At 46.4% G+C, this 26,654-nt stretch overlaps 1 protein-coding gene across 2 annotated transcripts in view; it reads left to right on the top strand.

The window, feature by feature from the left end:
- Positions 1-26,654, top strand: part of Lima1 (LIM domain and actin binding 1) — a 100,125-nt gene that overhangs the window by 10,349 nt on the left and 63,122 nt on the right. For both annotated transcript variants that reach the window (XR_015623955.1, NM_001191615.3), the window contains 1 exon segment: positions 23,757-23,905. Coding sequence is in view for 1 of the 2 variants with exons in the window: in NM_001191615.3 (NP_001178544.1) it covers positions 23,787-23,905 (119 nt within the window). In the remaining variant the exon portion in view is untranslated.

Here is a 26,654-nt window from a genome sequence, read left to right as displayed (position 1 = left end):
TCGCTGAGTTGCCATCGAGAGAACATGGCGCTTTTGGTCCTCACTAGTCTCTAACCCCGTTTGTTTGTTTGTTTGTTTGTTTGTTTGTTTGTTTGTTTGTTTGTTTTTCGAGACTTCTCTGTGTAGCCCTGGCTGTCCTGGAACTCACTCTGTAGACCAGACTGGCCTTGAACTCACAGAGATCTGCCTGCCTCTGCTGGGACTAAAGGCAAGCGCCACCATGGCCCTGCTCTCTCATTATCCTTTAAAAATCTGGAATCCAGCGGGTAAATGCCTCAGGAACCAGCAGGCTTCTGCCTTCCTCTCAGGGAAAGAAACTACCCAGAGCCTCCCAGGAACGCTGAAATCCTTTCTTACTTGGAATAAGACCGAGTAGAAATGCTTTGACATTGGCTGCGATTTGGGTTTGCTTACTGACAACTAATTAAACCTGACATTATACCAAAACTTTTTTCTTCCCCCTCCCGCCTCTCTCTCCCCCTCCCCCCTCCCCTGCCTCGCTCCCTCCCCTCCCCCTTTCCTTCCCCTTGCACACCCCCCCCCCCCATTGGCCTTGAACTCACAGCTGTCCTCCTGCTCCAGTCAGTCTCCCTAGGCCTGGGAGCCCAGGTGTAAGTAAGCCCATGCCTCAGATAACATGACTTCCGGTCTTTTCCGTTTTTCATGACTGGGTGGCCTTGCGTTTTGGTTCTAGCTTTCCCAAACATTGGCTTTAGGTTTTATTTCGTGAATGCCTTTCACTGCTGCTTAGGTTTTCGAAGTGCTCTTGCTTTTTCCTCTCGCATAACTCTTGCTCCGAATATTTGTGTCATCTAATATCTGGCTTTTAAAAGAAGAGTTTGGGGGGGAAAAAAAGAATAAAAGAAAAAGAAAAAAGGAAAAAACAAAAAAGAAAAGAAAAGAAAACAAACAAAAAAACCAACAACAATGACAACAAAGAAGAGCTTGAGCGGCATTCAGTGAGTAAAGCCCCTCCCACACAAGCTGGAGAAGCTGAGTTTGGATTCCAGAACCCAAAACAGCCTCACTCAGTAGCTCTCCTTTGATGTTCCTAGGACAAGATGGGAGGCAGAGACAAGAGACCCTGGAAGCATAAGCAGGAGAGAGAGGGGGGAGGGGGGACAGAGAGACAGATACAGAGAAAGACAGAGAGAGAGAGACAGAGACAGAGAGAGAGACAGAGAGACAGAGACAGAGAAAGACAGAGAGAGAGAGAGAGAGAGAGAGAGAGAGAGAGGACCCTGCCTCTAATGTGGAAAGTAGAGACAGACATCTAAGGTTGATCTCTGACCTCTACATACTTGCTATCATGCATTCATGCCTGCAGTCGCACACACACACATACACAGACACACAGACGCACACACACACCACATAGGCAAAGATGTAAAAAACAAAACTGAGACCCTGTGAAGTTGACTTGTCCATGCTACCGGAAAGACTTGTCCGTCGGCACTAAGAGACACACATTACAATTAAACCGTTGATACTAATGCTAAGTGCGGCTCACTTCTGTACTTCAGCCCTCGGAAGATTGACACGAGAGGAACTTAAGGTCATTTTGGCTACATAGCAAGTTCGAGGCTATCATGGGTTATATAAAAACAAAACAAGAAGCTCAGAGATGAGAGATGGCTCAGCGGTTAAGAGCACTGACTGCTCTTCCAGAGGTCCTGAGTTCAAATCCCAGCAACCACATGGTGGCTCACAACCATCTGTAGTGGGATCTGATGCCCTCTTCTGGTGTGTCTGAAGACAGCTATAGTGTACTCATAGGTAATAAATAAATCTTTAAAAAAACAAAAAGAGCACTGGTGTCTTCTAGAGGACATTTCCAGCTTCTACATAGTGACTCAGAACTATCTGTTCCACAAGATCTGGAAACATACCTGTAAAAGGGGTGCGGGATATTAATATATTAAATTAACATGTTAATATTTGTAATTAATCCCTAAGAAGTCATTCTTGGGGGAGTTGCGTGGCTTGCGTGGCTTGCCGTGTGGTTTGCCAACTCCTTACGGGACCACCCTTGGTTAAAGCACTGCCCTGTGTTCCTCCTCTCAGGTTTTCACAGAAAGGCAAGATTAGAGGGCTTGCTTGAGAGGAGTCACATTTCGGTGAGTCTGTTTAATCCTCCTGCCTGACAGACTTGGCTCCATGATCTGCACTGGCTCCTCAGATTGAGCAAGCTCTGGAGAGAATCATCTAAAATTTCAGATAAGGATAAATGAAGCCAGGCCTTTCCTGGAAATGGCCAATAGTGAAACTAAGGAGACCTGAGTCTGGAGGCCGTGACTAGTTACTGAGGACATGGTAAGAAGGTCCTTCTGCCTTCAGGAGCAGTTTAGGACCCTCCTAACATAGCCTTTCTCAAGACAGGGTAGCCCTGGCTGTCCTGGAACTCAGAGGTCCTCCTGCCTTTGCCTCCCGAGTGCTGGGATTAAAGGTGCAAGCCGACTCCCCCAACTGATTATTTTTCTTAATTAAGCCTGTAATTGGCAAGACCTGTGACCACGTGGTTTGCAGACAGTGGTCTGTTTGGTTTGTTTGTTTTTCAAGACAGGGTTTCTCTGTGTAGCCCCTGGCCGTCCTGGAACTTGCGCTGTACACTAGGCTGGCCTCAAACTCAGAGATCTGCCTGTTTCTGCCTCCCGAGGTCTGGGAGCGCCACCACTGGGTGTAAGATACGTAGTTACACTGTGGGACTTTGTTGAACACTGTAGAGAAAGTGCCGCACAGCACTGTGTTCACATATGTGGTCATGCGTGATCCCATGCGTGTGAGACATCTGATGGTCATGTATGTAATGGGGCAAAGGTTAAAGGAGAAACAATCTGTGCAGAGCCTTGTCAGCTGTCCATTTCCAATCTTTCCCAAGCAGACTTTTTTTTTTTACCTCACCTTAACTTGAACTTATTGGCAATCTTTTTCTGTCAGTTTCTCTAACTGTACATTTAACAAAACCAACCCTGCTGAAAACCCTCGTGTGAGCTGTTTGCCCCCCCCCTTGCGTTGAGTTAATAATTATCGACAGAAGTGGAGAGGCAGGGAGGAAGCAAAGGGACAAAAGAACAAATTAGTTATTTGGGAAAGAGGTGGAGGTAAGCATATGTGTATGAGAGCTGGTAATTAATTTAGAGGGAGAAAAAGACTAGAGAGGTTCTCGGGGGATTTTTTTTTTTTTTTGGTTCTTTTTTTCGGAGCTGGGGATCGAACCCAGGGCCTTGTGCTTCCTAGGCAAGCGCTCTACCACTGAGCTAAATTCCCAACCCCTCGGGTGATCTTTTTATGACCTACAAATTTCTTTTTTCTTTTTTTTTTTTTTTTCCGGAGCTGAGGACCGAACCCAGGGCCTTGTGCTTGCTAGGCAAGCGCTCTACCACTGAGCTAAATCCCCAACCCCTCAAAGCAAGTTTTTAAAAGCTATTAAATTATATTTTATATTTAAAGAAGATATGTGAAAATTACCACAAATATATGTCTAACAAGCTAATTTGGGTTTCCCTTTTTTTTAAGTGTTTTTGTTTTTTGTTTTTTTACATTAAATTATCTTGCCTATACATGTGTCTGGACACATGTGGATTAAGGAAAGGCTTTTGGAGTGAACTCTCTCCTTCCACCATGTGGGCTCCGTGGAGAGGTCAGGTCATCTGGCTTGGAGCCGTCTTACCCAACCTTGGTTGGGGTTTCTAGACTGCAAGAGATGGCTACCACTAATCTACCACCAGCCCAACCTTCCTTTCATTGGTGGATTTGTCTGAAACAAGTGGAGCCTGCGGTATCCCATGTTCCACAGCCACGTTCTGTTTTGTTTGTTCCCCCTAAATGAACAGGAGTACGTTTTCCTTCTGAGCCTCGTGTTCTTTTTTTTTTTTTTTTGGTTCTTTTTTTCGGAGCTGGGGACCGAACCCAGGGCCTTGCGCTTCCTAGGTAAGCGCTCTACCACTGAGCTAAATCCCCAGCCCCTCGTGTTCTTCCTATACAGATTACTCGGCCCCTTAAATACACTGTGACGGAATTTCTGCATGCAGCACTGTGAGAATTAAATACACCTCTCTGCGGAGTTACTCTGAAGCAGCACATACCTGTACTCCCAGCCTCCGAGCTCTGTAGTGAGTACAGGTTCAGCCAGAACTTCAAAGTGAAACCCTGTCAGGAAAACAAATAAGGAAACAAAACAAAAAGTTGGCCTAGCATGTTGCTGTGAGCCTGTACTCCCCACACTCCAGAGGCAGAGGTAGGAGAGTTGCAAGTTTCAGTTCCAGGCCAGGCAGGGCTGCATAGCAATAGCCTGCCTTAAAAAAATGTCCTCTGAGTTTGAGGCCAGCCTGAGCTACAGAGAAAGTTTCAGGCAGCCAGGGCTACACAGAGAAACCCTGCCTCAAAAAAACTGAAAGAAAAAAAAATAGCTTGCAAGATGTTAAGGAGGGGTTGTTTTTGTTTGTTTTTTTGTCTTGTTTTGTAATTTAGTTTTTCAAGGAGAGGCTCTCAAGTAGCCCAGGCTGGCCTCAAACTCCATGTGTAGCTGAGGACAGCTAGATGACCTAAACGTTTGTTTATATTTATTTTGCATTGTGTGCGTTGCGGGTGGGAGGCATTCATAAATGCCTCAGCTTGTGTCTGGAGGTCAGAGGACAGCTCTGTGCAGTCAGCTCTCTCCTTCCAAGAGAGACTCCAGGAATCTTGGGCTTGATTGTTAGGCTGCAGTCACCTTGTTACCCACTCCGTGACCTCAAAGGCCTCCTCTGTTTCTGAGCCTCTGGCCACAGTCTCCCAATTGCTGGGATTCCAGGTGTGCGTCTCCATGCCTAAGTATTGTGCAATGCTAGGAATGGAGCCCACGGTCTTGGGATAAGAATGTGAGCATTCTACCGATTCCACTGTAGCCTCAGCCCCAAACATAAGGTACTTTAACTGTCATGCACCCACCATTTTTTTTTCTTTTCTATTTTTCGGAGCTGGGGACTGAACCCAGGGCCTTGCGCTTGCTAGGCAAGCGCTCTACCACTGAGCTAAATCCCCAACCCCGCACCCACCATTTTTACCAAAGTTAGTTTAGCAATGAGCTAAAAGCTTCAGAAGACAAGGCTTTAGGGAATTGTCTTAATGGTGCCCAGAAGTAGATATTATTTACCCTGTATGCTAACCCAACAGAGGCAGGCAGGACAGAGATGCAGACTGGGTTGGGGTTTCTGGACTGTATCTTTTGCAATCTTGACAACCCTAAAAAAGGCTGTTCAGACTGCCCTGGACACCAGAGGTGTGATTCTCAGCACGCCGTTACCACGTGGGAATCAGAGTCCGTGAGACTGTTAAAGTCTGGTCTGTCACTGTTTCGGTTGTTTGGAAAACAAAGGTCTCACTCCAGAGCCCCAGCCGGCTGGATAGAACTTGCAGCAATCCCCCTGCCTTAGCCTCTGGAATAGATGGGATGGCAGATGGGATGGCAGGTGAGAATAACAAGGCCTGTCTGGTTCTTCTACCTTTCTTTTTATTTATTTATTTTTACTTACTGATTTATTTATCGAGGGGGCAGCCTGTGGGGGTCGGTTCTTCTGTTTCACCATGTGGACCCCAGGGAACTGAACTCAGGTCATCGCGCTTGGCAGCAAGCACCTTTACCTGCCAAGCCGTCTCCTCCGGGACCCTGTTTCTAAAACGTGCAACTGTATGACTCTGAGAAATTTGCTTAATTTCTCCGAGGCTAATTTCTTCCTCTGTTGGATGAGAATGCTTGCTTCGTGATGTCACAAACACCAAGTGAATGAGCCATGTGTAAAGCTGGTGGCATATGGTTAGCATTCAGTCATTGATCCTGGGGCTTTCGAAGCTGCTGTGGCCTGGCAGAGATGCAGTTCCCTGGGTAGGAGGCTAGGGCCTCTGTCTTCCTCCCTGCTCTGGCTAACACGACCCGGGGAGTAAGACAAAACTAGCTCCCAGGTCTCTTTTGCACTGGAATCCTAGAGGAGCCATTGCAGGATCACCTTTGGACTCCCTGTGAGAGGTTCAACTCTAGCCCGATGTCATTGCACACTGTGAAATTCCAGGAACTGGGAGGCTGACCCAGGAGGATCAAGGGCTCAAAACAAGATGGAGCCTCTGAGGCCTGTCCTAATAGTCAGATGATATTTGGATAGCCCCTCCCCGAGTAGGAAGTGCCGGACTGGTAGGACGAGGGGAGGACCTGAAACAGCCCCCAAACAGTGAGTTTCTCTTAAGGCTGTGGGGCCATATAACGCCAGTCAGGCTTCCCATTGGGCTGGGCACTAGAGCGGTGAGATGTGGGTACGAAAGAGACATCTACAAAGACATGGTTCTCATCGGTACATCCAGTGCCATTTATGCTCTCAAGGAATATTAATGAGATCTGGATAAGAATCAGACACCAGGAAGGGACAGCTGCTGGGAGAGACAGCTTAATCATGCAAGGAGTTACATGTGACAGTCAGAAAGCCCTCCTGCAATTAAAAAGCATAATTAAGTTGTAGAGGTAATAAACCATTTATGAGTAACATTTGAAAAGAAACGCCAGTGAGATGGCTCAGCTGGTAAAAGCACGTGTTCCGTACGCCTGTGACCTGCTTGGATCGCCAGAATCCATGGCGGAAGGGGAAAATTCGTTCCCCAACAGCACGTATTCCAAAGGCCTGATGAGCCGAGTGGGATTGTCAGAATTCATGGTGGAGGGAGAAATGCAATCTCCAGAAGTTGTCCTCTGAACTCCAGACGTGTGCCACAGCACAAGCATGTCACACATAAACACAGCACACATACATATACCACACAACACAACAGATGCACATGTACCACATGCACACCACACGCATATATCACACATGCATACCTACATACCACACACACACATACACAAGCAACTACATTCACACACATACACACACATATATCACACACACATACACATATCACACACAAACCACACATATACATACATACACATATACCACTCACATACATACACACAGACACCACATGCACACCACACCATATATACACACACATGCACACACGAACACACACACATACATCACAAGCAACCACATACCCCACACACATACACTACACACACATACACATCACACACACACACACACCACATATATACACATACACATATACCACACATATACATACACCACATGCACACCACACACACATGCACACACACACACACAGAATTATGACTTTAAAATAAATGTAGTTTCACAGGGGCAATACCATTTTCCACATGTCTCTCATCAGGCTGGGGAAAAGTTAAAACAATGTGGGCTCTCTCATACAGCAGCTGTTTCCAGTATAGAAATTGATGTGGCTTCTCTGAGAGAAATTCAGGAAGGTCTGCTGAAAAGGCTCCTTGGCCCATCAGATGCGCACTACGGGTGGGCACTGCGCTCAATTCATTGCAGGCATCTCACCATGAAGAGCCAAGCAGCCTAAATGTTCGTTGGCACTGCCTTGGTAAATAAGTTCTACCACACAGCATGGTGTTGTGCGGTTCAGGATGGTGGAATATTTCTTTGCTACCTGAGGTGGGAAAACAGACAAGAGGAAAAAAGAAAAGAACTACTGTAGAACAAGGACATAACAAAAAGCCTTTGGCTACCTCTCATGTGTGTGTGTGTGTGTCGTTTGTGAGGCACAGTTTCCATATAGTCTTAGTTGGCTTCTGAGAGCCCAGGCTAGCCTTGAGCTGGCAGCACCCTCCCCCACTGGTCTCCTTAGTGCTGGGGTGACAGGCATGAGCTGTTATGACCTGAAGAACTACTGCACTGTTTAAATGTGTGTTAACTCCTCGGCACCTCAGTTCCCTCATCTGTAAAGTAAGCACTGCCTGATCAGGTCGGCAGGCGAGGGCTGGGCAGAGTGGAGAGGCAGGGTGTGGAGACGGAAATGTTCGTGGACTCCACCCTCGATGCCCAACTGTGGCCCTTATTAAAGATGAAAACTCTCAGTACTGGGAGAGACAACTGGAATTGGGGGGTATTTTGGGGGAGAGGTACAAACCTAGGGCAGTAAAAATCTATGAGGGATTCATAGCTAAGACTCATAGTAAGGGAGGGCACAGAGCCTGAACCAACCATCTCCTGTAATTAGGCAAGACTGCCGTGGAGGGATTGGGACACCAACCCAGCCACAAAACCTTCGACCTACAATTTGTCCTGCCTGAAGATATGCTGGGGTAAAGGTGGCGCAGAAATCGTGGGAGTGGCCGACCAATGACTGGCCTAGCTTCAGATCCGAGCCACGAGAGGGAGCCCACCCCTGACACTGTCTGGAGGCCTGGGAACCAAAGGCTGGACAGCCCAGAGACCTAGCTAAAACCAAACATGCCTGGCAACAAACAAACAAACAAGCAAAAGATCCCAGATGCTATCCTGCTACACTCACAGACGGGAGCCTAACTTAATTGTCCTCAGAGACGACTGATGGAAACAGATGCAGAGACCCACAGTCAAACATTAGGCGGAAGAAGAGCGGGAAGAATTGCAGGAGCCAGAGGGGTGAAGGACGTCACAAGGAAACAGGCAGAATCAAGTGACCTGGGCTCGTGGGGGCTCCGTGAACGGAGACTGGTTCAGGAGACTGAGCCACCAACAGGAAGCCGACACGGGACTTACCTAGGCCCTCTTTGAATACGTTACGATTGTGAGACTTGGTCTTCGTGTGGGACTCGTGACAGTGGGAGTGGGGGGTGTCTGATTTATTTGCCTGCCTTAGGGACCTTTTCCTCCCACTAGGTTTCCTCATTCTGTCTTGATATGAGGGAGGTGCCTAGTCCCCCCCCCCCCCCCCCAGCTGGGGCTCTACCACTGAGCTAAATCCCCAACCCCGGAAGTGCCTAGTCTTACTGCAACTGCCATACTTGGTTGATATCCCTGCGAGGCCTGCCCTTTTCTGAAGGGAAATGGAGGAGGAGTGGATGGGCGGGACGCACGCAGGCACGCACCTGCACGCCCGCGCGACATAGAGAAGAGAGGAGGGAAAACTTTGGTGGGATGTAATATATAAAAGTATAAATTTAAAAATTTTGAAAAAAGTTGTAGGGTAAAGAAGGCATTCTACTCTGGTAAACTTTTGTTCTAAAAACATGAACCCAAAACAACAATTTTGGTTGAGAGTGCTGGAGAGATGGCCCAGTGGTTAATAGCACTGACTGCTCTTGCAGATGGCCCTGAATTCAAATCCCAGCAACCACATGGTGGCTCACAACCATCTGTAATGGGATCTGGTGCCCTCTTCTGGTGTGTTTGAAGATAGCTACAGTGTACTTACATATAATAAATAAATAAATAAATAAATAAATCTTTAAAAAAAACTCAACAGTTAAAAACAAAACAAAAAAAAAAAAAGGTAAAACATTTAAACTGGGAGCCAGGCAAATAAATGCCTTTGATCCCAATAGTGAGGAGGCAGAGGCAGGCGGCTGTGAAGCATCTCTGGGTTGTAAAGTGACTTTCGGGCTATCCAAGTGAGACCCTATCTCAAAACTCCCAGAGTAACCAAACCAACCTTTTAAACTGAGCCTGGGCATGGTGGTGGAACATGTCTGTAATCTATCACTCAGGAGGCAAAAGCCAACTTGGGCCACGTAGTAACCCTGTCCCCCCTCAGTAAAAATTCTGGTTGGGAGACGGCTCAGTTAGTAAAGTGAGCACATAAGCATGGCGGCCTGGGTTTATCACCAGTGTCTAGATAAAAGCTGGATGTGGAGGCTTTCATGTAACCTTAGCATCCAGCAGTGTGGGAGAGAGGCAGCTCACCAGACCTCCCGTCTAGCTAGCTAGTCCAGCCAATTGGGGAGCTCTAACCTCAGTAAGAGACAATGTAGACGCAGGATGACCAGAAGTGTAAGGTTATATTTGGCTGCATGGAGAGTGTAAAGGAAGTCTCTGCTGTGTGAGTCTCAAAAACAAACAAACAAACAAGCAAACGTGTAAAGGAAATGTAGCACTAATGGGTTTTACTTTCTTATTTAAAGTACTCATTTACTGAGGTTCATGTGTGTACCTGCATGAGTTTTATGTGTGTGCATGTGTGCATGCATGAGTTTTGTGTGTGTGCATGTGTGCTCCCAGGTATTTAGGTTTGGACATGGTCTTGCTGTATAACTCAGACTGGTCTACAGTAAGTGTCGGGCTTATCGACATGTGCCACCGTGCCCAGATTATGAATAGTGATGATAATTGTAATTATTATTCTATGTAGCTTTAGTGAAACTTGCTTTGTAGGTCAGGCTGGCCTTGAACTCACAGAGATCACCTGCCTTTGCTTCCTGGGATTAAAGACTTGCACCACCACTCCTGGCTATTTTATTGTATTTTTCATTTGTTTTTAGATTTTATTTTCCTGAGATGAGTCTTATTCTGTATCCCTGGCTGGCCTGGAACTTACAGCAATTCTCCTGTCTCAGCTTCCCAAGTGGTGAGATTATAGGTATGAGCCATTGTTCATACAATTTTTGTTGTTGCTGTTACTGTTTTTTTTTTTTAAAGACACAGTGCCGCTGTATAGTCTGGCTGTCCTAGAACTTACTCTGTAGACCAGGCTGGCCCCAAACTCAAGATACCTGCCTTCCTCTGCCTCCTTGGTGCTGGAATTAAAAGTATGCACCACCTCTACCCAGCATCATTTAAATTTCCTTTAAGGAATTTAAGATTTCCTTTTTTAAAATTTATTTATTTATTTATTTATTATATATAAGTACACACTGTAGCTGTCTTCAGATACCAGAAGAGGGCATCGGATCTCTTTACAGATGGTTGTGAGCCACCATGTGGTTGCTGGGAATTGAACTCATAACCTTTGGAAGAGCAGTCGGGTGCTCTTAACCGCTGAGCCATCTCTCCAGCCCCGATTTCCTTTTTTTATTTTATTTTTAATTTTTTTTTTTTTTTTTTTTTTGGAGCTGGGGACCGAACCCAGGGCCTTGCGCTTGCTAGGCAAGCGCTTCCTTTTTTTTAAGTATGTGTGTGCTTGAGTATGTGCAGGTATGTATGTAGTTTGTGTGTGTGCTTGAGCGTGTGCATGTATGTACTTGAGCATTTGCATGAGTGTGTGCATGTTTATGTGTGTGCTTGAGCGTGTGCATGAGTGTGTACATGTGTGTGTGCTTGAGCATTTGCATGAGTGTGTACATGTGTGTGTGCTTAAGGATGTGTAGGTGTGTGTGTACATGTGTGTATTTGCATATATATATATATATATATATATATATATATATATATATATATTCCTATGTATGAGAACACTCTGGGGCAGGTTGTCATCTTGACTTTTCCATAGAGGAAAGGCTGCCCTGAGCCTGGTAAACATTGGAAGTGGAGTTGGAGTTAGCTGATGTTTCTGAGATATGGTCCTATCTCCAGGTAACTGTGGTAACCGTGGCAAGAAGGTGATGCATACCCCGAGGGAGGGCACCTCAGTTATCATGATCACCCGGTGACTTTCAAGCTATAATGTATATTTTATTTTATTTTTGGTGCTGGAATTTAACCCAGTATTCGGCGTGTGCTCGTTGTAAGTTCTACTGCCGATCCATCTCCCGGTCCTAAAACTGTATTTTTAAAACTAAGTGTTTACATTTATATGACATGTAACTTACCGATTTAAGCATCCCATCCAGTGATGCTTACTGCACAGCTCAGCAGTCATCACTGTAATCAGTTTTACATTTTGTCACCTCCCAGAAAAACCCATAGGTAAGCCTTCAGTCATATTTCCTTCTTTCCCCAGATAGGAAACCTCGGATCCGTTTTCCATCTATATAGACACAGCTATTCTGGACCTTTCGCATAAATGGATACATACAGCATATGGTCTCGTGTAAAGTGCTTTCCAGAGTCCGTCCTGACATACTTTCATGTCAGACTCTTAGTTCATTATCTCACGGATATACCACATTCTGTTTATGCATTGATCGCTGTGTGGACATTTGGTTGTGCCCACCATTTGGGTATCGTGAATAATGTGGCCGTGAACTGTTGTGTATGTTTGCATGGGTTTTTATTTCGGTTACTTGGTTGATTTGGTTGATTGATTGATTGATTGATTGATTGACTGACTGACTGACTGACTGATTGACTGACTGACTGACTGATTGACTGACTGACTGATTTGGACAGAGTCTCACTGTGGCGCCCAGGCTGGCCTCTAACTCACAGTGCTGCTACCTCAGCCTCCTGAGTGGTAGAATTGGAGGTGTGCACATCACAACCATCATTATGTTTTTAGTTGACGTAAAAGAATTGCGTGTTTGTTAGGGATGGGTGACATGGTAGTGTGATATATGTACACATTATCTTGAATGTTTATATCCGTGCGTGTACATAGATTCTTTTATATGTTAGTATGTACACACACACACACACACACACACACACACGAGAAAAAACCATGAATCACATAGACGTTTATGTGTAATCTTTTGAAGGACCAGTGTGCCCTTTTCCAAATGACTGTACCACTGTCCTTTCCCCCCCTCAGTGCACAGCATTCCAGCTGCTTATGTCCTCACAGCACGTGTCAAGCTACGATTCCATAAGTGTGTCTCACAGTGTAAAATATTCCATCTTCCGCTAGGCATTGAGACACACACCTTTGATCCCGGCACTCAGGAGACAGAGGCAGGCAGGCAGATCTCTGAGTTCCCAGCCTGCCTGGTCTACAGAGTGAGTTCCAGGACAGCTGGGGCTACACAGAGAAACCCTGCCTGGAACAGACAAACAAAAGGAACAGAAATATTTTATCTTCCTACCCAGTTTTCTCTCTGTCTCTCTCTCTGTCTCTCTCTGTCTCTCTCTCTCTCTCTCTCTCTCACACACACACACACACACACACACACACACACACACACACACACACACACAGCTCAACAAGAGCGTAGTTTTTAAGGATGTTTATAGCATAATCAAACACGGTAGCCTTTGCTACAATCTTCTATTCCTTCTCATTAAGACAGACATACGGGCTGAGGCTGTAACCCAGTGAGCTTTCTCACTGAGTTAGTGAACGCCGTGTGCTGGAGGCTCTGGGTTCAGTACTCAGCTTTGCAAAAACAAAAGCAAGAGCAAAGCAAACTGGTTCTGACTCCTGAAACTGGTTTTGAAACTCACTAATTGTGCCCTGGAGTTAGAAAAAACACTAGGCCATTGTAAGTCTCTCATCTTACACAAGGAGGAGGACAAGGCCCAGACAGGTGTCTTCCTGGGTCACTTGGCTAATTAGTGGCAGAGGCAAGATTAGAGCCCAAGCCTATTATCTTCCCAGAATAATTTTTAAATTGTTATTTAAAGTCTATTCCAGATGCAATGCTGATTTTCAGGACCCACGGCAGGACATGCTCCAGAGTCCTTCCTAAGGGAGCGGCTTGTATTTCTCTGTTTTGTTAAGTCTTGCAATCTCTGGCACCACAGGGGTCTCATGGGTTTGGCTCACATAGCATGGAGTAGATGTATGACAGGTCTTGAGAAATAGGCCAGGAGAACATGGATGTTAGAATAAAAATCTTGTAACTACTGATGTTCAATGATCAGTTTTTATAAGAAGGGGAATGGGAGAAGCCAAAGGGAGCAGAGTGCTTGCTGTGAGCCCCCATCAGACTCCGATTGTGGCTCACCAGTGAAAAAACATGGACCTGACCGATCGCCGCCAGTCGCATGCCAAATCACGACATTTCTTTTTAACTTAATATTTTGTCTTGTTTTTCGGTCCTGGGGGTGGAGCGTAGGGCCTTACGCATGCTAGGCGAACACTCTACCACAGGGCTGTATACCCAGCGTCCAGGATTTGTTTTTGTTTTTTATTAATCCCTTTTCCAGCTGTGCACTGCTGTCTGCCTGGCTCCTCACTGCCCCAGCCTATGTGCAAAGATGGCCGAAACTCTGAGGCGGTGAGGAAGAGTTGTTTCTTCCTTTCGCCTTTACCTTTGTGTATTTTTCTTTCCCTTGCCTTCCCTCCCTGCCCCAAGTGCTGGGGTTTGACTTACAGCCTGACCAGTGCTCTGCTGCTGAACCACTAGCTTTAAAAAGAAAAAAAAATTGCTTGTTTTTGAGACAGTGTCTTACCTTGCTGAGGTTGACCTGTGACTAGCTCTAGAGTCCAGGCCAGCCTCAAATTCAGAGAGATCTGCCTGCCTCTACCTCCTGAGAGTAAAAGTGCCCACTGCCATGCCTGGGGTTTGTTTGTTTGTTTGGTTGGTTTGGTTTGGTTTAAAAAAAAGAAAGAAAACTTCAGTCTTTATTTTATTATTTGTTTGTGTGGACTGGAGTTACAGGTGGTTGTGAGCCACCATGTAGGTACTGGGGTCATCTGAAAAATCAGCTTTAACCACTGAGACACCACTCAAGCCCCGTCTTATTATTTTTAAAATTGTGTATGTGCGTGTGTGTTTGTGTGAGAATGATGTGCACTGCGGGGCTGGAGTTGCCTGTGGTCTGTGAGCTGCCTGGCAGGGGTTCTGGTGGCAGAAGCCAGGTCCTCTGCAAGAACAATGCATCCCTGACACTGAGGAAACCCTCAGCCCCTTTGGTTTCCTTTAGAACTGAGTAGCACAGGCCAGCCTTATACTTGCTGTTAAGGTTTCGAATCTCGGCCTGTGCCTGGACAGAACATACCCAGACAACATGGTTCCACGTGGAGAGGTTTAATGAGAGGAGGAGTAGAGGAGAGAAATGGCGGGACGTGGGCAGGTGGAGGCGGGTTGGGGAAAGAGCAAAGAGTAAGAGAGGGTAAGAGGGGAGTAAGAGAGAGAAGGAGGGGCCAAGCAGCCCCTTATATAGTCAGGCACAGCTGGCTGTTGCTAGGCGACTGTGGGGCGGAGCATACCTGGCTGCTGCGGGGTAGCAGTTGGGGCGGAGCTTAGACAGAATACAAACACTTGCTATGTAGCCAAGGCTGGCCTGGAGCTCCTAACCCTCCTGCCTCCAGGTCCACAACGAGGAGTTACAGGCGTGTGTCTGCACACCTGGCTACTTTTGTACATCTTTCAGAAGACTCGTTTTAAATTAAATAACCGGATGAAAAAAAAAGTAATGAAAATAAACCTGATTTTATTATCGAGAGCCGTTCATGACGCAATGATTTCATGCTGTCTAGGCTTGAAGGGAAGTTCTAGGTGAGCTTAGGAATTGCAGGCAACCCTCCTTCCTCAGCCTCGCACGTGCTAGGATTACGCCATGGAACTACCATACTGGTTCGGTTACTTTTAAATTTCCGGATGCTGGGGGAGGGTTCTGTGTGGCCCCTTTCCTAATTCTCTGGAGTACATACCCCTCTCCAGCCCTTTAATTCTGTGTTTTCCAACCTTTAATGGGGGGAAAACCTTGAGTACTAGAATCATTGCAAGGTTCTGGTTAAGACGTGGTCTTCCTGGGCCCTTCTCCAACTTGATGAATCATGGGAAAGAACCTAAAAAAGTCACTATTTCAAACAAGTTTCCCTAGTGATTCTTGTATGTACTTAAGTTTATGACCTACTGAATTAAAATTTCTTTTCTCTTTCATTTCTCATCTTAATTCCTTTCGGTTTCTCTGGTTACACTCCGGCTTTGTTGTAAAGAACTCATAGTTATTCATTAGCGTTTATAAGGAAGCACCTGAGCTAGGTCGGCAGCGCTGACTGGGATGCACCGCTCTGAGTTCAGCGCTAAGGCTAAGGACGCGTCTGCTTCTGTAGTCAGTGGTTTCTCATAGTTTGCAACGATTTCTTTAGTAAACAAGCTGTGTGTTCCAGTCTCCTTTCCCTGAAAGCACTCACTATGCACATAGCTGAGTCTAAGAGGTGACTGCAGAGCCTGAGGCCCTTTCCATCACAGGCCACTGCTAGCCATGGTGATTAGCTGGGGCCCACAATTCAAGCACTTGAAGGTGGAGAGAGGAGGGTCAGGAATCCAGTTAGCCTCAACTACACGGCAAGTCTGAAGCCAGCCGAAACGGCATGAGACCCTCGGAAAACCAAACCAGAGGCTGGAGAGATGGCTCAGTGGTTACCAGCACTGGCTGTTCTTCCGGAGGACCTGGGTTTGGCTCCCTACTCCTGCACAGCAGCTCTGAAACTCCCGTGCTAGACAATCAGGTGATCTTTTCTAGCCTCCTCAGGCATTGCACACACGTGGTGCTCACGCACAGACACTCCTGTATATATAACATAAAAATAATAAATCCTTAAAAAATTTAACTGAAGCTAAATATCAACAGACTTGTGTGATGTGATCAATGTTATTTTAGTAGTGTGTGTGTGTGTGTGTGTGTGTGTGTGTGTGTGTGTGGTGTGTGTGTGTATACTATGCTACATGCATACACGCCACAGTGTGTGTTTGGACAATTTATGGGACTCCACTGTCTCTCTTCACCATGTGGTTACAAGGTATCCCACTCATCAAGCCGACACCTTCACCCACCGGGCTGTCTCGCTGGCGAGGTGAGAGTTTAAAGGAGAAGAGTATCTGAGCCTTGAGTGACGCTGGGAACAGGACTGAGTGGAAGCAGGGAGACTTCTGTGCGATAATGAGAACGATTTGCGTTAGAAGGGCACCATTAAAAAGATAATTTCAAAATTGAGGGACTAATTAATTAGCTCTGTAGATGACAAGGAGATAGTAAGATCTAAAGTGTGGCTTTAATTCCAGCCCCCAGGAAGCAGAGGCAAGAACAGCTAAAACATGGCTCTTGCAAGCTTTTCAGTTTTGGCCTTTTTTGTTTGTTTTGTTTCAGTTTGGTTTTAGAGACAGCCCTGTGTAGCCCTGGCTATCCTGGAACTCACTCTGTAGACCAGGCTGGTCTCACACTTACAGAGATTCACCTGTCTCTGCCCACTGAGTGCTGGGATTAAAGGCATGAACCGGTCTGTGGTCCTTGTGTTGATCATAAGCTCTCTTCAGTGATCGTCAGGAAATGGCTGGGGATGGAGCCAGGCCAGAGCAATGGATGGAAGATGACCAACTGGAACAAGGGAGAGCTGGAGTGCTGTAGGAGCAAAGTGAGTGTGAGAGGGAAAGCTTAAGATAAAGAGTAATTTAAAAAGTCATGTCTGAGTTCAGATATGTATTTATAGCTATAGAAACATAGTCATCAGAAATAGCCCACACCTTCAGTAGAAGGGCAAAATTGGGGCAGGGTATAGGGAAGATGAATGGTCAGGGGCCTGAATGCTGTGGCTTAGCAGTAGAGCCTTTGTCCCCCACAGTCAAGGCCCTGGGCTCAATCTCTAGTCCAGGGGTGAGGGGTGGAGAAAAAGGCTGGCTGGAAGGTTGCAACAGCTACTTTCCGGATCGTGGGCAAGAAGGGGAAAGACTGTGTCTGAGAGAGTTTGTGGGCAAGAAGGGGGAAAGGCTGTGTCTGAGAGCTTCTTTGCCTCCGAATTTTATCCCTGGCCTGGGTAATGTGTGACTCAGTAAATGAATGTGAATGCTGAGAGCAGTCTGCTCAGCAAGTGTAGCCTTAGTCCCTACCCTTTGGTTAGTTAGCAGTTCCACTGTGAATTTGCTTCTCAGTTCCACAATGGCTTTTCTATACAAACTATCCATAAAAGGAGATAAAAGAGGGATCACATGCTCCTGAAGAGGCTCTGTCCCGATACAAACATCTACATCCTTATTGACTCAGGGAATTTGGTTGGCGTTACAATTATCCTTTTGTCTGGATACATATTTCTACAGACAGCTGGCTGACGTTCTCTTAGCCACAGTGGCAGGGACAAGCCAGACATGCCTATAGACTTGTCTGTTATCTTGTAATAAAACAGTGAGCCTTTTATGTCTGGTAGGTGAAGCTTCTTGCTTGTTTATAGGATTTATTTGGGTGACAAGGACAGCATCTCACTACTCAGACTGGGCCATCCTCAAACTCGTGATCCTCCCATCTCTACCTTCTGTAATGGTATTGCAAGGGCTTGCCTGTAATACTGCACCTGGCTTCAAGTTATTAAGGCTTCATTTTTTCATATGATTTGCATTTATGTCAAGAGTTTGAATAAGGGCTGGAGAGATGGCTCAGTGATATATATGTTTATATTTTTATGTAAAATGTTTTTATTATGTATACTTTATATATTTATTATATATACGACCTAAGAAGATTGGTTTGGGAGTCTGAAAGAGTTTCATCTAGAAAGACTGGATGGCTGAAGGGCAATTCTATACCCTTAAGCCCAGAATAGCTGAGTTCCCTGTGTACAGTGGCCAGGAGTAACTAGTTTCTCTCAGAAGTAGGGATGACTGCCTCTGAGGCTCACTATTTTGATAACAAACAGCTGTCTCTTGAAGTCTGTGGGGCTGTGGATGTTCCAATCCCTTTATGTAAATACTGTGATGTTTGCATATAACTTATGTGTAGTTCATGCCATCACTGACTCCTTATGACACCTACCATGACAGGTGCTGGTCAAACAGTTGTGTTGTGTGTGTCGATCATGGGATAACGGCCCACGTCTGTGCACGAAGTGTATGTAGGTGCGACACTTTTTTTTTTGGTTTTGTTTCTTTGATGGTTTCTTGTTTTATTTGGCACAGGTCTGACTGGCCTTAAACTCATGACTATCCCCCAGTCTCAGCCTCCTGAGTACTGAGAATACAGGGATGCATTAGCATACCCTGCATGTGCAAGTTTTTGAAAATATTTTTGGTTCTCAGTTGGTTTTATTCCACTAATGCAGAATCCAGGTTGTGTAGAGAGCAGTCCATAGCTGTTACCGTTGTTTTGGGGTAAATTCTAATCATGTTACATGCGCTTGCACGAGTGCATGTGCACCGAGACACAGATGTGGAAGTCAGAGGTCAGCTTGCAGGAATCAGTTCTTGCCTTCTAACGTGCAGATCTTGGGGCTTAAACGCAGGTTATCAGGCTTGGCAGAACGCGCCTTTACTCATTGAGCTATTGTGCTGATCCACTGTTCCCTCACTGAAAACTAACTGGTATAGATTTGCATCGAGGTGGTCCAGGGATGAATTAAAGGGGTCTTCCAACCCAGAACATTGGGGCGGGTAGGAAGGAACACCACTGCTGCTGCCACCACAAGCAAGCATCACCATAGTTGGCCAGAATAATCATTTATAGGGCATGATGTTCACATGTGTCTTGTCCTTCCAGAAACTTCTCATGCTCTGCCGCAGACTACCATGCACAATAGATTTCTTGCCCTGCAGATGTGAATGTTGAAGCTGAGGGAGATTTTTATTTGCCTTAAAGGTCATACATATAAGGATTAGACTCCATCTCTGTTCACTTACAGGCTGCTTCTTTCCAGTGTTGGAAGACGGCCCAGATTCCTTGCCCGTGGTTTTCAAAACTCTTCCCCGCCTGGCCTCCTTCTGTCCGTTTCTGCCTGGAATCTCTCTTCCTCAGACACCAGCACTGCGCTTCCCCCTCAGATTCACTCCCCCTCCCCACCCCTCTGCCCTCAACTTTCAAATTCTTTCCACTCTGCAAACCCCAAGTCAAGCTAATGTCTTTTCCTCCCACCAAGCCAGAGGTATGCATCGCCTCTAACCACATCGTTGCCTCGTGGTGTAATTGTGTAGATGGCCACAGAGTCAATAAATCATGAGCACTCTTTGGAGACAAGCTTTCTGTTCAGCTTTTAGGGTACGCTCTACTCATTGCTGGAATATAAGGTGTGCCTCTCCTAACCTTCGACCGAGGTGAGCATATGGATTTCCTGAGCATTCTGTAACCAAAACCAGGAACTTGGGAATTGCTTTTTTCAAAAAAAATAAACTTCATCATCTCTAATCCTTCAAATAATACATCCAGGCACGGTGGCAAATGCCAGTAATTCCAGCACTTGAAAAGCTGAAGCAGGATTGAGAATCCGAGGCCAGCCAGTAAGACCCTAGTAAGGAACGCCTGGGAGGAAGGCCAGCCAGAAAGACCCTAGTACAGGAACGCCTGGGAGTGCTGCTGTTCATGTCCTTTGCATGGTGTCTTATCGGGTGCCCAAGCATTCCTGTCTCAGCTTGGAAGAGAGCTGGGACTATAGACTCATACTGCTGCGTCTGGTTCTGCGTTTCCTTTTTTATGAACAGCTTTGAGAACATACTTCGTTCGGTTTTTTTTTTTTTTCTTCCTTTATCTAGAATGGTTCACTGTGAAAGAACTGACGACATTTATATTCACACCCACATGGGAGGCAGGATTTTTCCAAATGTTGTCCTAAAGTGTTGGTCAACATTTCCTAAATTTGTCTCGAAGGGCAACTGCTGTGGTTTCCGGTCTTGACACTTGGCTGAATTGCATGCTGCTTCCTTGCCTTTTTCTAGTTGGAGAAAACGCTGACGGTGCTTGACCAGTCTGTCAACTTCCAAGTCGGGAAGGGGAGACCCACGTGTGTCACATGTGCCGTCTGGTATGCTCAGGTTGAGGTCACAGGAGTAAGAGACATACATACATGTTCAAAGCTTCCACCCTTACTGTATTCTGTAGGAGTCTCATTCCCTCCTCATCTTGCTCGTCCCATTGTCACGAATTGTTTTAAAAAACAAATCTAAGTTTGAGAAAAAACACAAGCCTCAGGTGTGAAGAAAAACTGTACGTGAATGTGTGTCTCTCGCACACGGGCTTGTCTGCATTGCTGTGCACGATGCTACCTTCTAACGTGAGGTTTAAGTCATCAAAAAGTCGGTGTTGTTTTCAGAGAAGGCTTCGATTGGAAGGGCAGCACTGCCTGTGGGGGTGGAGGGTCGCCTCAGAAGGTGATCTGGAGAGCTTGGGCCAGACCTCTGTATTCGTCTGTTGTCAAAGCTGCTGAGCAGTTCTAATGGATGCATTCTACGGGTCAGTCCTGCTCTGTGGTTGTCAAGGGAACAGCTGTTTAATCTGTAGTTTTTCTTCCCTATTCAAATAAGGAAGTATTGACTTGTTTCTGATTTCACCTCTTCTGGACAAAGGTTGGAACTCCTTTGGTAATTACTAGGGCAAGAAAACCCCACCTCCAGGTGGGCAGGTGGGACCTGAGTGGTGTCAGGGGGACACTTTGTATGTTCTTCAGCTTGAAGGAATTCCAGAAAGGAATGTTAAGTGTAGAGGATTTACCCTCTTAATTTAAATGTATCCTTTACCCAGTCATTTAAAAGGCTTTATAATTATAAGAACCAATGGTACTACATTACATTTAAAATATTCTTCACAATACTAAAGTATGTCTAATAGTTAAAATACATTATCTCCTTAAATCTACAGTAAAATCCTAGAAAAACAAAGGCTATCCTTGTTTTTCATTTGAAGATGCTAAAGCTAAAGAGATTATGAGAGTTGAAACATTTTCAGTTATCTACCTGGACACAATGTATCGTGATCGTACTTACCTGGCCACCCTCATGCATCCCCCAACTCCTACTGGGCCTCTGCTTCTCCCAGTCAGTTCCTCCCCTGGTTTGTATCTTACTGATCAATCAATGAGCTTTTGTTTGGCTGTTTTGGGAAGGGGCTTGTGCATGCCAGTAGCCTCTCTCTGTCGACCATGTGAGTCCCAGGGATAGCATTCAGGTGGTAAGGCTTGGTGGCAAATGCCTTTACCTACTTAATCAGCTTCCCAGTTCCGTGTCCGTCCTTGGTGTGTAGGTCTTGTTCAGGTGACCACAGCTTCTGTGTACTGGTGATTTTGAGAGTCCTCACATCCAGAAGATGGCGTCTTGTGGCGCTGTCTGTCTTATGGCTCTTACATTCCTCCCCCTCCTCTTGCAGTGTCCCGTCTAGGACTGAGGCCTGCACTCAGAACTCGCTTATCCTCACTGCTTTGTCAAGTCTCTGCTTTAACCATTGTGAATAGAAGATGCTCTGACCCAGATTTTTATTTAAAACCTATGGCTTCCTGGGGCTGTACAGATGGCTCAGAGGTTAAGAGCGCTGGCTGCTCTTGCAGAGGACCCAGGTTCAATTCCCAACACCTGCATGGCAGCTCACATCTGTCTGGAACTCCAGTTCCAGGGGCTCTGATGTCTTGTTCTGACCTCCACAGGCACCAGACATGTACATGGTGCACATATATACATGTATGTGCAAATGTACGCACATCCAATAAAAATTAAAAACAAAGCAAATAAAACCCTATGGCTTCTGGGACGGCATTGCCCTCCCATGCAGGGCACCTCCACCCAGACTATTATCATCATATTGCTTGGTTTCTCAAGCAGCACGTTCCCTTCTGGTTGACCCTCCTCTTCACCCCCCACATTTCCTCGCTCCCCCAAACCCATCACCGTTTAAACCTTTCCACCTGTGGTATTCCTCCACATTACTTCCATGTTCCATGTGTTTTACTGTCTGCCCACCGAAGACTTGCCCCACCCATGCAGAACTCCCTCGGCCCCTCCTTGCCTCCAGGCTTCTATAGTCCTTCACTCTAACTTAAACACAGAAATGTACACATGACAAGCTACAGTCACCTATGAGAGGGAACAGTGTTTCTTCTTTAGGGCCTGGGTTACCACACTCGAGTCTGATGCCTTTGTACTTAAGACTACCAATTCGAAGCATTTAGTATAGGTCTACTCTGCAGTGCTGGGGCCAAGAGCTTTGCCAGAGCTGGGCAATCTCTCCCTGCTGAGCAGCGTCCCAGCCCCTAATAACGAGTTCAAACCAACCAGAGCTTCCAGGGACTAAGCCACTACCCAAAGACTATACATGGACTGACCCTGGGCTCCAAACTCATAGGTAGCAGTGAATAGCCTAGTAAGAGCACCAGTGGAAAGGGAAGCCCTTGGTTCTGCCAAGACTGAACCCCCAGTGAATGTGTGATTGTTGGGGGGAGGGTGGTAATGGGGGGAGGATGGGAGGAGGAAGCCCATATAGAAGGGGAGGGGAAGGGGTTAGGGGGATGTTGGCCCGGAAACCGGGAAGGGGAATAACAATCGAAATGTAAATAAGAAATACTCAAGTTAATAAAGATTAAAAAAAAATTAAGAGTACAGAGCTAAACAAAGGGTCCTTTACTGAGGAATATCAAATGGCTGAGAAGTACCTAAAGAAATGTTCAACATCCTAAGTGTTCAGAGAAATGGAAATGTAAATCAATAAAAATATCTTGTGAAGGGGTTGGGGATTTAGCTCAGTGGTAGAGCGCTTGCCTAGCAAGCAAGCGCAAGGCCCTGGGTTCGGTCCCCAGCTCCAAAAAAAAGAACAAAAAAAAAAAAAATCTTGTGAAATAAAAAACAAACAAACAAACAAAAAAAAAAAAAAACCCAAAGTAACAAACTTGCAATACCAGAGAGCTAGTCATTCTCTTGTGCCACTCAACGTCCCCAGCTCTCTCCTGAATGACAATGGGTCGGTGTTCTTGTGTGTAGGGAATGGCTGTAGGTGAAAAAAGGAAGTTAGGAAGGAACGAACGAACGAAAGACAGAGACCAGAAACCCTGTGGACCAGGCAGAGCCTAGTTTGGGCTTCACTCTGAGATGCTGATTATATCTCTCCCAGGATGTTATTCCAAAGAGAAGGACAATTTCACTCCAAATGTGACTTTGGAACCAAACTTAGGTTCAGAAAAGGGCCAACCGATGCTTGCACAGTAGGGCCAGTGATAAAACGATGGGATTGTAATGGAACCTCAGAGATCATCTGTTCTGACCTCCTTTTACAGGAAACTGGACCCCAAAGATTCTGACTCATCCGACAGAGGTCACACGAACTTGAGGAAAGCAGCAGAGGAGCGTGATCTGTTGATTTGGCCCCGAGCTTTGCTCACATGGCTGCCGGTCCCTGAGCACTGGGGACCCTGACCTACGTTTAATATTCTCTCGCTTTCTCTAGCCCACAGTTGTCTCCGAGTCCGTAGACAAGATGGAATCGACTCCGTTTAATAGACGGCAGTGGACTTCCCTGTCACTGAGAGTAACAGCCAAAGAACTTTCTCTCGTCAACAAGAACAAGTCGTCCACAATTGTGGAAATATTCTCCAAGTAAGTGCTGATCTTGGTCCAGAAGGATCGTCTGCCTTGAGCACATTTACCACCTGTCAGGAAAATGGGTGGAGTGATGTCAAATGGCTGGACTGAGCACCCCCGGGTTTTATGCACCCCACAGGCCGCCGTAGAGGAGAGAATGGCACCAATCAGACGTCACCTCCTCTGTCTTTGAATTTTTATTTAACTGAGGGAAAGAAAAAGTTATAAACACCAAAGATACTTGTTAGAACTGGGCATGGTGGAGCACACCTTTAATCCCAGCACTCAGGAGGCAGAGGCAGGGGGAGCCCCGTGAATTCCAGGCCAGTCTAGTCTACAGAGTGAGTCCAGCACAACCAGGACTGTTGCACAGAGATACCTGTCTAGAAAAGCACACGCACGTGCGCACGCGTGCGCACACACACACACACATCACATACACACACACCACACACACATACACACCACATACACACACACATACACACCACACATACACACCACACACACACACCACATACACATACACACACATACACACCACATACACACACACATACACACCACACATACACACCACACACACACACCACATACACATACACACATACACACATACACACCACACACACACCACACAAACACACACCACACCACCACACACATACACACCACACACACACCACACACACACATACACACCACACACACATACACACCACACACACACCACACACACACACCATACACACACACCATACACACACACACCACACACATACACACCACATACACACACACAAACACCACACATACACACCACACACACATACCACACCACCACACACATACACACCACACATACCACACACACAAATACACCACACACACACACACACACACACACACACACACACACACACACACCAAAATGTTCCCAAGTCCAAAGGAATGGAATGAGGGTTGGAGGAGAGACGAGAGTCTGTCTGTCATGGGCAGGAGCCATTGAGGAACGTGCTTTGTTTTGCTTTGTTCATTCCTTGGTTTGCCTATTTATACTGAGATAGGCTCTCCTGTAGCCCAGGCTGGCCTTGTACCCACTGTAGCTGAGAATGACTTTGAACTCTGAAACCTCTAACCTCTGCCTCCAACATCCTGGGGCTATCAGTATGAGTCACCAAGCCCATCTTTTTGTTCTGTTTTATAGGGTTTTTTTTTTTCCTACTCCGTAGCCCAGGTTGATGGTCTAAAACTTACTGTGTTTCCCAGACTGGGTTTGAACTCATGAGCAAAACTCTTGTTTGACCCAGCTTCCTGAATACTGCATTTCTTGGTGTAAACCACCATTACCTGTGAAAAAATATACAACTTTTATTTTTCAGCTAAAGGTCATGCCCAGAGCCTTGTACATGCTAGGTGTGTGCTCCCTCCCTGGGCTACATCCCCCACCTGTCAGAGTTGAAATAACATTTAAAATTAAGGGTATCCGTTACACTTGTACCACTTCAAGTGTCTGATAGTGGGGTTTAGCAAGTAAGGGTTTGGCGAAACTCAGGCATCCCTTCGCAGCTTGCCTTTGCTCTCCTGCTAAGCCGCCAGACACTGGATTAACAGAAACCATTATCTCAAAAGTCTAAAATATTTTCCATCCGGCCCTTTAAGAAAATGAGAAACTTTTGACGGCCAGGTAGTGGCGGCCAGCGCTGGGGAGGCAGGGGCAAGTGGATCTTTGAGTTTGAGGCTAGCATGGTCCACAGAGCGAGTTCCGGGATAGCCCAGGGCCACACTGAGAAACCCTGTATGGAGAAGGGGGGGGGGGGGGGAGTCGAGAAAAAAACGCGTATGCTACCCCCTCCACTGGCCTTCAACCTGAAGAACTTCCTGCATCTCTATGTCTAGTGAGGAGCAGGGTGGCTGGAGCACACACATGGGAAAGGACTGGCTAGAGGGTAGCACACCAGAGAGCCGAGATGTGCTGGTGGGGCAGAGCCCAGCACAGGTGGTTGTTGCCCTGCAGCTTTTGCTACCTACCCCTCTCTAAGCTCTGGGAATGGGCTGTGCCACCAGCCCCCGCCCAGATTCCCTTCGATCATCGGGTGTGAAGCGCCCGTGCGTACACACACACACACACACACACACACACACACTGATCAGTTTCAACCGTATTGTCTCTTATTGTTCCAATTGATGGTTGCCTCCAATCTATCTCGGCTGTGCCCTTCCCAGTAACATCACCTCTCAACCTGCCCCAGCTTCAGCTGCTCAGTTACATTTAGTCTCAGCTCAATATCCCAACCTGGAGAAGCAGCCTGTGGCTACCCTGCCCGAGATCTCACTTGGCTGGTTGGCTTTTCTCCCCACGATGCATGGCGGGGGGGGGGGGGGGGGGGACCTCCTTTACTTTCTCCCGCAGGCATGTGCTAGCTTGCCTGCTGGGACCCAGAAGTCCCGCCTATTCCATCCAGCTCATTGATAGATCAAGAACCAATTGGGAAACAGGACCTTAGCATCAGACCCACCCCTACGGGTGGCAGGCTCACCGTCATGGTGAAGCTGCCTTAATTGTGAAAAGAGTAAAAATGTGAAGAGGGTGATTTTAGGAACGGTGTCTAGGATGTAGTTAATACTAGCAGGGAGTTTCTGCTACCCACAATGTCATCTTGATAACAAATCCCTGTGTACCTGCTGTGAGGCAGACGCTGTCCCCAGCTATCTCCCAAGTTGGAGTGCAGTGGGGACAAATGGCGGTCTGCCCGTACTGTTT

Source organism: Rattus norvegicus, chromosome 7 (assembly GCF_021556685.1).
Source record: "Rattus norvegicus strain SHRSP/BbbUtx chromosome 7, alternate assembly SHRSP_T2T, whole genome shotgun sequence".
NCBI lineage: Eukaryota > Metazoa > Chordata > Mammalia > Rodentia > Muridae > Rattus > Rattus norvegicus.
The sequence above is the reverse complement of the archived record's forward strand: the minus strand, read 5'-3'. Positions and strand labels throughout refer to the sequence as shown.